Source organism: Phalangium opilio, unplaced genomic scaffold (assembly GCF_054372755.1).
Source record: "Phalangium opilio isolate 3A_F unplaced genomic scaffold, DU_Popi_V2 ptg000075l_1, whole genome shotgun sequence".
Taxonomy (NCBI): domain Eukaryota; kingdom Metazoa; phylum Arthropoda; class Arachnida; order Opiliones; family Phalangiidae; genus Phalangium; species Phalangium opilio.
The window spans coordinates 986,731-999,986 of NW_028324184.1; the positions used below are offsets into that span (position 1 = coordinate 986,731).

A 13,256-nucleotide genomic window follows, 5' to 3' on the forward strand; every position below is an offset into this window, starting at 1 on the left:
CAACAGTTTTTATTATTTCTCTCAATAAGAGATGTCATCGTCAAAAATTAAACCATCAAAAATAAATTTACGTAACGCATCACCACGAGTTTTTAAAAAAACTCTCCAATGAAACTATGATCATTCGGGGTTGTAAATCGTATTCATTCAAAACCCTAACGCGAGTTAGTGACTTGGTTGGTATTTTACTATCGCGAATGAGGGTCACCTTTTAGTTAAGGTGTTTTAAACGCAATATAAGTCGGGATTGAATTAGTTTTGGTTCATTTTCAGGGAGCCATTTTCAAATATGGCCCTCGATTAAAAGATAAAATATATAACTATACATAATGAACCACAGTATACGAGATTTCTGTCTAATATTGCAATTTTCAACGCCAGTTATCACGCTATTAAGAAAAATATACACTTTGAACCAGAACGATTTCAAGTTTAGTTATATAACCAGCCGGCAAATAGACTGCGGACAAAAGTTAACTCTATCCAGATATAAGCGCAAAAAAATCCTAAACTAAGCCTAATTGGAAGATTCGACACGTGGCTTCACACGTGATCAATTTCAAACCATTCCCGCACACCCTAAAAAACGCCCACGTTGTAATTAACCTTGCTATTTGAAAATCTATATACGCGTTTTAATCTGAAGTTTTATCATCGCTATATGTCAGCAACCGTAGAGAATTCAAGGTGGTACAAATTATCCGGTCCTACTACTATCACGTTAGATTAGTTAGTTTAGAAGCCCTTTTTATAAACGGAAGCTGTTAATAGCGAGCTAACGATCCTCATATTAGACACGCAAAACTTTATTAGCTCGTGTTAATAGAAGTTAAAAACCCGGGTAAAAGATCCTTGAATGCTAAAACCTATTGGAAAACGTGATGCTGATTCAGATGTGTCGCGTTACACCTGGTTAGTGGTGAAGGTTATACACTAATGGTGTCGGACAGTTGCCAAAAATTCCCTACATCTAATTACATTCGTCTTAAACTCTTTTCAAATTTACCTATCAAAAAATTCGAGCGAAGTTGACTGGAAATTTTGAAAAAGGTGTTAAAATTAAAAAGTCTTCGAAACTCTGGTATTAGAAATTTTATCAGAGGTATTGAAAGTACTCCCGCCCCCAGATATATTAAAGCAGAGATTTTAATGATTAAGTACTATTTTTTTATAAATTTGATAATTTTCACCAAAGATGAAAACAGTTTAATTTACCAGACCTAAGAAGGGTCCCGAAGGTTAAATTATTTTGATACATAATTTCTTACCGAATTTTACGTAATTGGTAAGAGGGAAAGGAATTTAACCATTTTAACAGAATGTTTAGTGGCATTGAATTAGCAGCCAATATAATTGGTTAGACGATTTTAATACGTTCTAAAAAGTTAATTTTTCAAACTTTTGAAGCGATATCTGAGATGAAACTCAATAATTATTAAACTAAACGTAAACTAAATTTCAATAAAACTAAATAAAATTGGCAATATTCTTTGATGACAGACAGGTGTCACTCTAATCCTTTATCGAACGCAAAATCCTTTTTCTTTTTTAGTATACAGACGACGGTATTCATTCATCCTGAAACATTACACCGTTATATAAAAGTTGCACGAAAAAAAAAAGTCCAACGCGTAGTTAGTTTCTGGTTGCTAATTAATGTGTCAATAATGCGCTAATTTCCGCATGGTTAATTCGGAAAGTAAAAGCGAAGAGAAAAACCCGGTTCCCCCCCCCCCGCCTTCGTAGAGAAAGAGTTAAAGGACTACGCGACCTCAAAAATGTGCCAAATTATATCTTTTTGAAAGGACATATTAACTTCACCATGAATTCCTTTCGCTGCACCGCGGCTGTGTCTTAAGGTTTCCATTTAAAAACTGATAAGGCGTGCTAAAGTTTCATTTTTACAAAATTTCTTAATAAGAAGGGGGAGGAAATTGAAACAAGAGGTTCAAGACATAATAAACGTTTCGGGAATTATATGGGTTTGAATTGGTACTTAAAACCGAAAGGGGCGGGGTTTTATCAGAAATGGCAGCGGTTTGCCAGCTTTCATTATATTAAGGTCTATGGACAAATATATCTTTAAGGGAATCTATTTTACCAGTTATAATACAAGTCTAGAAAAACATCAGGCACTGATTGGCCATCACTTCAATACAACTCGAAACCAAACTTCTCTCAATAGTTTAAAAATATTTCTATTAGGAATTTCCTTTACGAAAACGCTTAAGGGTATTTAAAAATTAGAATATCATTAATAAATCAATGACAGGGTGTAAAATATTAATTTGTACCTAATTAGAGGATAATTTAAATTCTATTTACGCTAATTTTTTAATTGATTTCTTTTTAGCGTGGCTATGACCACGATATCTTGCGTGGCGGCCTTGTTCGCGATGCCCGGTAATCTGTGGCTCTACGGTCATTTCGTGGACACTGGGGAAGTAATAATTCCCTATGGAATGATCTCACTGTCTTTGGCGATGACCATCCCACCCGCCACCTTGGGTTTTCTCTTCAGACAAAAATGGCCGAAACAAGCTCCCATGGTCACCAAAGTAAGTCACGGTTACATTATGGGTTGCAAATGCAATACTTATAGCTAAAATTATATTTCTTTCTTTCACAGATTGGTTCGTGTTTTGGACTGATACTCATCGCGTTCGTCTTGTGCTTACACGTGGTGGACAAACCCGATATTTACGTCTCTGCCCCGTGGCAACTTTACGCCGCGGTCATCCTTCTACCCCCAGTTGGTCTCATTTTCGCCTACCTACTCTCGTGGGTCTGCAAGCGCCCACCGGCAGTCAGAAGGACAGTGGCTATCGAAGCCAGTATACAGAACGTCGGAGTAGCCCTAGCCGTAGCCAACTTGTCCTTTGAAGCGGAAGTAAGAATGATACGAAATCTTTATAAAACTATACAGAGTTGAACCCCGGAAGGACAGAGATATTCGAGTTGAACCCCGGAAGGACAGAGATATTCGAGTTGAACCCCGGAAGGACAGATATATTCGAGTCAAACCCCTGAAGAGCACATATTAGTTATTACTCCTAAATTCTAAACTCAATCCTCGGCTAATAAGCGACGAATAAAGACATAAATTTGGCAAAAATATCGCGTCTTTCTAGAGTCCCCTAAAACCCGGAAACTTCAATTTTACGAATTGAAACAAAGCCAACTATTTTTACCCTTGACTCTCTAACTCATAATTCATATTTCTCGAGCCGATTTAAATTCTTTTAATTTTTTCTTCAACAAACATTAATTCTCTCATAAATTTACTTCCTTGTCTCAGATCGTTCGTTCGGTCATTATCTATCCTTCATTGTATTGCGTCACCATGATGGTAACGGGAATGATGGTTGCCGTGGCCTACCGAGTCAAGAAACGAGTCTACTCCGAGGAAAGACTGCCCGAGGAAAGATACATGTACTACTGGCCCGAAGAGCCACAACCCGACATCTAGAGACAAAACAATAGACGCGGCAGAAAGGACCAGACCCGTAAACACTCGATATCTTCATTAAAATCTTGACCCCCGAACATTAGAGAGCTTCAAATTTCGGTTCAAAAGGGACTGGTGACCTCAAAGCGTTTCTTAAAAATTGTTGCTATATAATATTCCCTCGAGGTTACCAGGCATTTTAAAGGGAATAGAATCCGCAATAAATGGTATTGGTCCGCCCTTCCAAGGTAACTATACTTGGCACACCCTTTTTATTAGTTAGCCCTTAATGATTTCGAGTGGTTTGTTGTGGAACTCATTCCCAAAAGAAAATAAATTGAAGGTTCTATTCCCTTTAAGAGAGCCCAGATTTTTGAGGTTCCGCCATCTTAGGGCCTTGAGTCTAAGGCTATTTACAGGTTGGACAAACAGCTTTAATTTTCTTTTTATATATAAATATTTATAATTACCATTTCCTGCCAGAAAAATACATAAAGTTAACTTACGCAATTTCACATTTGCGAACTTTAATTTTAAATTTTCTTAATTATCTTATTTAAATTAATGTAACTCCATTTTAAAATTTACTACTTCGAAAAAATGTTGCGATACACAAAGAAAATTAAAAAATTGGCAGAAACACGGAGTAATTTAAACAAACTCGTAAAATTAAGTCTCCGAAAAAAAAAACATATATTTTAATATTTAAATTAAATGTTAACCGAGAAGTTAATTGAATTAAAGCAACAAAGAGCTTTCCATTTTATTCGAGTAATTTTAGGGTTAAATTAATTAGTTTTTCCCGCATTTTATTAATCCATAAATTACGCCAAAGAATGTAATTTGGGTATTAAACTATTTAATCCAGACGATGGCAAAAAAATCGGCATTTCTTTTGAAACTTTTAATAGAATTAGCGCGATTATTTAGTCAATTTTATATGTAATGTATAATTTCCCTTTAACTACTTGTTTATATATATATATTTTTTTAATAATTATAAAATGTACTCGCTTTAGGAACAAGCTCCACTTTGTGATAAATTAATTAAGTTATGTGGGGTTTGAAATTAAGATTCTGGTTTTAAAAGATAAACTGAATCTATAAAAAAGGAAATGTCTTTTCCCACACTTTGTATAAAAAATAAGTAAAAAATGTCCCTTAGACAAATCGACTTGTAGTATAATACTAGAAGTAATAAAATTTCAATTTCCTAAAAATTCTATTTCGTTTATTGGTTCTCTTCGCCAAGTTTCCATTATCGATTCTCTTAAATATTTGAGAAACTAGTCTCAAAATTTTCCAACGCCATCTAAGCGTTTAATCACCACAAATAACGCTTCGAAATTAAACTAGATTAATTTTGAAATTAATTCGTATATCCTACAAGATCGAGAAGTTTTAAAATAGCACCAGCGCCGCGCTAATCACTAATTAATATCGAAAATTAAGAGGAAGACAGATGACGGAACGGGCGTCTAATCAGTATTCCTTACCAGACGGAATTATTCTTTCCGCATTGAAGGAAGGATATTAGCGGTAAATAGAATTATAATGAGGTAATTAAAATTAATTCATAGCACACCATCTTCCGTACCCCCCCCCCCCCGAATGAAAAACTATAGAAGTTGTAGTAGCCAAGTAATTTGTTCAAATACCCAAAGAATATTGAAACCGTATTGAAAAATAAATTTTAATAATTAATTTCAAAGTGAGATAAACGTAACCATAATATTAGCGTGGGTTACAAACACAAGTTCATTTTATACCCCTACTTGATTCGGTATAAAAAAATCTGGATGACGTATGCTTTTTTTTGCGAGATATTGTAAAGCTTATACTTTGGACAGGGACTGTTGGTTTAAATATCCCTTAAAGGAGTTAATCTTCGATTATTCATAAGCAATTACAAGGGATATCCCGGTGGTATTGGGCGTATAATCCACCCCCACATGGAAGCACACGCCCCCGCAAAGGTCTTTTAACGCTAAAGCCCCGGTTTTAGCCGAGTTATACGAAAAAGAACAGTGTGGATCGTTGGGGAAAAATCGAAAAATGGCCAAAATCCTAATTCGATTTTATGGAGAAAGAGTTAAAGTATAAATCGGCGATAAATCAGGTCGATGGGGTTGGCACACGCTAAAACGGGGGGTCACACACGCTGACTCCCAACACCGGGAATACCCGCGCCTGCCAGAACCCAACACTACGCGTGATAATGCTAAAATTACCACGAAGTTGAAAGCTTTACAAGTTCTTAAATTAAGCGCATTTATTGATAATGGGGAAATATCAAGAGTAGATCCACTAGGAGTAAGAAGTTCTCACCTAAGATTGTTGAAATTTCAAGGGAGCACCACCCACCATAGTGAGAAATTCAAACTACTGATGATCGCTGCCGGGGAATGGGGGGATAGTACCCGTTGAAAAATAGTGAAAGCAAGCTAATAAGAAGGTACCGAGCAAAATTATCTCTCTCAAACTTAATTAGGAAAACGGAAGTAGGGGAAACTTAAGGCTGTCAAGGCCATCGTAGCAGCGCACGTGACAGGAAGTGAACGTATTTCCGTCTCCGCCCTCAATTTTTGGTATGGCTGGGACTTAATGTAGAATCTTGCCACATTACCAAACTTTAACAAATATCAATATCTCGCCGACATAGTAGAAACCAGTAGAAAAGGGGGGGATGAAAAATTTACGAGGAATACGCTTCCCCCCCCGTCTTCGGCCGGCCTATTCTACCCATAAGTAATCAATAACCTAGCCACTAGAGAAGAATCCGATGAAGAATGGTAATTCTATAGATTGTACCAGTTACCTTTTGCAGTATTACGTAAGGGCGACTTAAACGTTGTCTTCAAAGGATACCAGAAAAACATTAACTATAATATCGCCTTAACTGTATTTCGTTCCTGGGATGGAATTTACTTTCGGGGACAGGGTTTTTGGTGGAAAGCGGTCTCCAAGAGATGGAGCTCTAACCACGGGAGATGTCGGTATGCGCCGGGTGAGTACGATAGATGGGGATGGCAACTTACACAGTTTTTTTTTCTTCTGGGATACAAGGCGGAAGTGAAGTGGACCACTGATAGGACAATGCTCTTTTCACCTTGCTTGGAAATATGTCTGGACTGACTATATGGACAACACGTACTTAGGCGTTATTGGGCTATGTTGTAATCAAAATATTTTCGAAGTATGTCCTAGTTTTCCGCGTTTGGGTTGTACAGGCGGCAAAACAATATCCACCGCCTTAACTACACTGCAGTTTCAACACGTTAATTCTCAAAACATCCCCTAAATTTTAGTTTCGCTCAATCTATCCAAGTTTTGGTTTCCGCTCCGATTGACAGATAAAATTTGTTAAATTTTATTTGGCTTTGGTTCTATTTTACCAAAATAACTCTTTCTATATAGTTCTCTTCTCTATCTACCAAGTTCATCGTGTAATCATCCCCCTATCATTCAACGAAATCGTAACAGGCATTTCGTAAACAAGAAGCAACATAAGCTCAAAACCAGAAACTAATTTTTGCAACTAGGCCTACATTGAGTAGTAGAACGACGGAAAAGAAAAAGCTTTAAAATCGGAAGTAACATTGATCAAAGGCTGTACGGGTGTCCCATGGTCGAACCAGGCAAAGAAACGCCGCTCGATGCCTGGTTTGGCCATGTGCGTAAGCTAGCGAAGGAGGAGATACATCGCGAATTCAGTGTTTAGGCTAGATAGCAAAATAAAAAGAACTATTTTTAAACATATTCCCCCGCTACATTTTCACTTCGTTAAAACACTAACGTTTTTGCAAACAAGTTGGACAATTGGAGTTAAACTTCGCGCGCGGATACTGAGCCGTCGTCAAAATAAAGTCAAATTCAGTTACTTTGGAAAATTTATCTTCTTTGTACTTTCAATTTTATGGGGAAAATGTGAAACTAATTATAAACCTCAGCGCTGATTCCTGTTTTTTTTAAGTTTCAAGAACGACACTTTTCTCCATGTTTACAACATCCCAAAGACTTCAACTACGTCAGATTGTATAATAGAAGCCACGATTAAGATGAAACCGGAAAGAAGCGTCAAAGCCGAAAACCATCCCGAGACAAAATGATAAAATTTTTTAACGCATTTGCCCTGGAACGCTTGTTTATACAAGCCATTTATGACGTCCGCTAAATTTGGATTCCTTTGAGGGTTACGAGATTTTGATCTCGCATATTCGCGATTCAATTAACGTTCAAAACCTCTCGGCAAAACGCAAAGGCTTTTCGAGGGTTTTCGACGAAAAACAAAACTCGCGGCTCATATACGAATAATTTATACAATTGTCCCAAGAATAGACAATTAAATTTAACCCAGATCTCTTTTCAAGTACCAAATTTTGGAATTTTAAAGATGACAACTCCAGGTCATCAACTCGAAACAATTGATGATATTGGTGACAGTTTCCAATTAATGTTTGGGACTCCATATCTCCGTAACTAAATGTTGTAGACCCCACGCGTGTTCCGGTGACACTGTCAACTCAGTTTGACCCTGGGTTTATGGCGAACTTATCAGTAACATCCTATATATAATTTTCAGCAACTTGTAACCTCATACGTGAGATCAGAGAAATTCTATAAAATCCGTAACCCCTTATAAAACTAAATTCACTAAAAACTGGCAGCGCGGCGAGCCTAGAAGTGTTTTTCGCCATTTAAACACGTACGACGGACGGCCAGCAAAGGCCCTCCCTCCCCCGCTTTAACCCTAACTGGTTTAAAAATTTAAGATAAGGAGTTTTTCATCAAGCCTGAGCTTTTTACTGAAGAATGTTTGGTACGGGTTAGAGATTTTCTTAAAATAAAAAGATCCGAGTGTACACTAACTCCAGAGAGAGCTTCGCAATCTCTGGACGGTAAAGGCAGGCTTGGGGTAATAGTACCGAATAACTTTGATATAAAACGCGAACCACTTTTTATCCAGTCCATATTAACCCTCCCACCTCAATTTTTATGGCGATTGCTGGGGGTCCCCTTTGATCAGTTCGTCAGAATGAGGGTGGCTAGTGGTGTCCGTGGTGGAACTAATTAGGGAGGTACCGTTTCCCATAATCCCATATTCAAGACAGAAACAACAGTGTCCTTAATTAAACATACAACAGAGTTCTTAACCCTTAAATATCATCCGTTAGTATAGGTGAGTCGAACGGATATTTGAAACGAGGGGAAGGACATAAACTGGGTTAAAAATCATCCACGCCACTCTCGAGAAAACTTGGAGAGAGATTTCAGAACTAGCGCGCTCCACCCCCACTATTTTTACCGGTCACGAATGCAGTTCCCCGAGCTTTCATACTCCTTGATTTACTCTTGACGTTTCTTGGCGTTTATTTCTCCAAGAGCGGCTCTGCCTGCTCGAAGCCTTAGCGGCCGTTATTTTGAAACAATCGATCTATTCTATATTTTGCCACCTCGGCCAGCGTTGAAGAGAGAAAATAACGCGTCCCCCGTCTCAGCGACGTCCAGATTCTGGATTCGTGCTCGCTAAAAGCGAGTGCGGCCGTGGTCCAACGGCGGGAAAAGGGGGCGCTCCTAGCCTTCGCGGCGCACTCGGGGTTATTCCAGAGCGAGATAGAGTACTCGAATGGCCTGGAAGAGCAGACGACGCGCAGACGCGGAATAGGTTAGAGATGAGGAGGAGAGGCTGGAGAGTATACTGCTCTTAGAGTAAGAGAGAGAGAGAGAGAAGAGAAAAACTCTCTCTTCCAGCATCTCTCCGTCCGTATAGGCTATACGGGAGTGTATACCACCACAGTTCGGAGAGATGTGAAAAGGGGTCGTGCCTAAAGATCTCTAACGTTGGAATGGTTTACGTAACGTTTCAAAAACGAATTCTCTAATATTTCCAGATTTTCCATAAAAATTTTAAATATGTCTTTGGAAATTATACTTTTCAACAAGAATCTCACATTACGTAGAGATGAATATCCTAAACACAATTCTCCGATATCTCCGCCGTTGTTTTCACTTATTCATATTTGTCTAAACCTTATAACATGGTAAATCAGAGAAAAAAAATTGCACTTAATCATATAGCTGTCCAAGATGTAAAAAAAAAAGATTGCTAATAAGAATATACTATCTTTAATTCTTCACCTTCTGAGGATGGATACTTCTGTGATCTACTCTTAGGCGCATAAACGATTACATAAAGGAATCGGAATTGAACTCTTATAATGGGAAGGAAATAAACGTATGCCCGTTTGGTACCGGAAGTCAAATCACATCTAGACCAGAAAAGGCAACTATACCAGTAAATTACCTAAATATGTAAAACAAGAATACACCCTTCCGCCCCCCCCAACCACATGGAAAAACAATCTTGACGATAAACATAGTTTTGGTTTTTACGCGAGATTTGACGTAACGGGAGTTCAAAGGGAGACTGAATGAATGAAGCGTCCTAACTTCCTACGTGAGCGAACTTAATAGAGTTTAAAAAGCCGGTTTCAGTCTATTTCGTCTACTCTCCGCAGATCAATCCAAGGTAAAACGCAGTCTTAGCTCATGGTGAAGAGGAAAGTGGAGAGCAGCTTGAGATAGTGACGCTCATCTATTTTTCACCACGCAGTTGCCTTTCCTTAAGACTAGTTGACGGACTATGATGAACTGATTGGTTGAACGTATACCCAGTTGTTGCCTTCATCCAATTAACTCACTCACCGCTGATTTTCACCCAAATGGCGTGCGCTCCCAATTAACACTCACTCGAATGTCGTTCGCACCCACTTGGCTGTCGACCAACTGTCGTCCGACGATTGAATAAACGTTTCAGCCCTCCTTTAACGAAGTAGAGACTTAAAACGCTAGCGATCTCTGGAAGGCAATGCGGGATGACCCCCTTATCCGTTTTCGCCTCCCCCCTCATCCAGCTCGCCCATCCTTAGGCCCAAGTTCTTCCCCAGCACCCTGTCCCTACTCTCTTTGGGCGCTTCAGCCACCATCTAGCGCCCAAGCCGCGACTGGCTCCTCAGTCAGCTCCCTTCCTCCTCGCCGTCAATCGGGAGTATTAGTGGCGCGAATACAGCGGCTGCAGGAGCTGCCAGCATCCAACGCGACGGAGAGGAAAGAGCTAGCGAGAAGCTCCGGCAAAATCTATCTCAGCAGCCTTACTGAATGAGAGCAACCAGAGAGAAAGAGAGAGAGAAAAGTGTTAGCCCAGAAAATTTTTAGGCTTAGTTTAAAGCGCGAATCAAAAAATAAGTCAAAGTGGTGGTAAAATTAATAGGAAAAATCCCGAAATAACCATCGTTTTCATCAAAAGAAACCCTCGAAAAAAAGGATTAAAAAAATCTACCAGAATCGTCGGGAAAAATATTTGGATTGAAGAAACGGAGAAAACCTAAGGGAGAAGGCATTCATTCCATTTGTCGATTTTTGGATTACACATCAGCCGAGGAGTAGAAGGATTTTCTAATACATCAAGATGAAATCTTTATGATACTCGAATCTCGTCGGTTTTAAGTTAAAAAAGATCGCGATAACTATCGTATAGCTACACCGGTCGACGCGTATCTGAGAACGGACCCAACCCAGTTTTAAAATAATACCGGATAAGTTTTAATTCAGTTTCAATCGTAGTAATGAAATCTTCGTGATGAATACCGGTACGTTATTATAAATCGTAGGGGGTTTTTCTTTTTATCGTAAAAAGCAAATTTTTTTTCGGGGGAAAAATAACCGCGGAGGAGAATCGAGCTAGCCCTAGCTAGGCGGCTGGAGGCGGGTGAGAGCCGAGACGGCCAAGTATAGTATAGGGAAAAAATATATATATATATATATATTAAAAGAAGGCCGAATGGTTATCGGAGACTGGAAATTCTCCCCTCGCTGCCGCCGCCGCCGCGAGTTGAGCATGCGTCTGTGAAAGCGACCGCATCAGGAGAGAGGGCCTAGAGAGGAAAAGGGATAGAAGATGGCTGCCACCGAGTATCCCTCCTAAGTTTCCTAAGAAAAGCCATTTTTCGGCGCTATACGTTTTTAAAAAGCCTAGACCCTCTTTTCGTAACCCTTTCGAGAAATAAACGAAAACGCCAATCTTGACGGATTCAATTAAAATCGTCGATTCAATGACGAGAAAGAGCTCGGATTAATTACGGCCAACTTCAATAAGGGAAAATGGATCAGTTAAAATCGACGAAATTATAACCCGTATTATATCGACGAAGAGCGGACCGCCGACTCTATTTTATTTTCATCAATAAATTCGAGATTGAATTTCGAGATTCCGGGATTTTCACTACGCCACGATATAACCGTGAGTCTCATTTTCGATTGAAGAATTACGGGATTTTTTATCTTTCTTTTTTGGTCCGGGCTAGGTTTATTTCGGAAGGATCGTACTCTAGCGCGCGGGGTTATTGGGTCGGTAAGGCTTAACCCAAAGAGGGGGTGTGGGCGCTTGTTTTTTTCGTTGGTCGCGGTACGTGAAAAAAACTGAGAAGATTTTAGGGTTACTGGTAAATACCGTATGAGGACCAGGCTGAAAAAAGCGGCCAGCCATAGAGGAGGAGACTTAACCTGGCCAACGGCCGGATTTGTACAAGCATGAGGCCGTTGTACGCGAGGCCTCGGTCCGTCGGTGAGTTTCTCATCCGACAGAAGAAGTTAGAAGCGGGAGAAGAACGATTGTCGTTGTCGTTGGCCAAAGAAGAATTAGCTTTTTTACAACTTCTCGGTGGTCTTTTGTCGTTCACGCCATCGGGCGCTCATGTCATCCTGGTAGCGAGGAGGTCCACCCTCGCATCTAGGTCGTCGCCTACCGTCGCTCCAGAGTCGTCGGCCAGGCCTTCGACGTTACTCGTCGTCTCTGACGAGGGACCACCTTTTCGGGGACCCCCAGCTCCCGGAAGAGTCCGACGAGGACCGCGGACACAGCGGATCGACCAGAATACCAGACTCCTACAACAACATTGGTTAGGACTAATCTCCGCCAAGAGTCTACTCCCCAAATCACGCGGTAAGTCTTAGCAACCGGCCCTTGGAGACCGGATCGATCTCTTGACGGTTAGGCTTAAGACTGACGAGTTAGGCCTAATGGAACGGACTACTTTGGCGCAACCGATTCCAACATCTAACCTTAGTGCAGACTAGGAATTATAATGTATGGGTCACGCTCGCATCCTGATGTAGATGATACGCATTATGCTGACGTTTAGAAGTAATTAAGAGAACTTTGGGATTATGGAATGTAAACGTTACGGCACATTTAACTTCTCTACTCCAATAAGAATTATATTGTAAAGAACGTTTTATAAGCTTCTGGGCATGTGGCAAATAGATTAAGGAAACTGGGGACATAGATTTTTGATGAGATTAGATTCGGGTTCCAAGGCAATATTCAACGATGTCTGGTTTTTCTCTTTGCGATTGATGGGCGTGAAGACAGAAGAAGTTTCCTCGTTCCTCGAGTGGTTTCAATCCCCAGGCCGTTCTTGGCCGGTGGGAGAGGCCGCCGGGCGCTGACATGCGGGGTGGCCTGTGCCGACAGAGATCCACTCAACCCGGCTCGTCCGCCGTCGCCCATCACAAAGTACGCGAGCAACCCGGCCGAAAATCCTGGGAGCCCTCGCGGCTGAGCCTCCATCAGCCTCTCAGCCTTCCCCGTTGTTTTCTTAGGACACCCTTCGTCGGACCCGGTTGGACGCGTCTCGATCACCTCTCGATCCTTCCTACCTCAAGCGCCGCGGCCGCCGCCAGCGGCCTCCCTGGTTGTTTTTCGCGTCGGTACGAGCGCGAAGCGGCGCTTCTTCTTCCCCCTCTTCGG

General features: G+C 40.5%; 2 protein-coding genes and 1 long non-coding RNA gene across 3 annotated transcripts in view; 2 read left to right on the forward strand and 1 right to left on the reverse strand.

Annotated features, from left to right (window-relative positions):
- The window catches only part of LOC149658651 (uncharacterized), an 88,751-nt gene that overhangs the window by 32,858 nt on the left and 42,637 nt on the right, over positions 1 to 13,256 (reverse strand). The window lies entirely within an intron of this gene.
- LOC149658656 (ileal sodium/bile acid cotransporter-like) lies at positions 662 to 3,469 on the forward strand. Its single transcript, XM_089844122.1, has 4 exons — positions 662 to 729; positions 2,354 to 2,558; positions 2,630 to 2,890; positions 3,299 to 3,469. The coding sequence occupies exons 1-4, from the start codon at positions 662 to 664 to the stop codon at positions 3,467 to 3,469; spliced, it is 705 nt and encodes a 234-aa protein (XP_089700248.1).
- Positions 10,500 to 13,206, forward strand: LOC149658657 (uncharacterized). Its single transcript, XM_089844255.1, has 3 exons — positions 10,500 to 11,747; positions 11,812 to 12,449; positions 12,875 to 13,206. Exons 2-3 carry the CDS (start codon positions 12,038 to 12,040, stop codon positions 13,066 to 13,068), a joined length of 606 nt encoding a protein of 201 aa, XP_089700381.1. The 5' UTR covers positions 10,500 to 11,747; positions 11,812 to 12,037; the 3' UTR covers positions 13,069 to 13,206.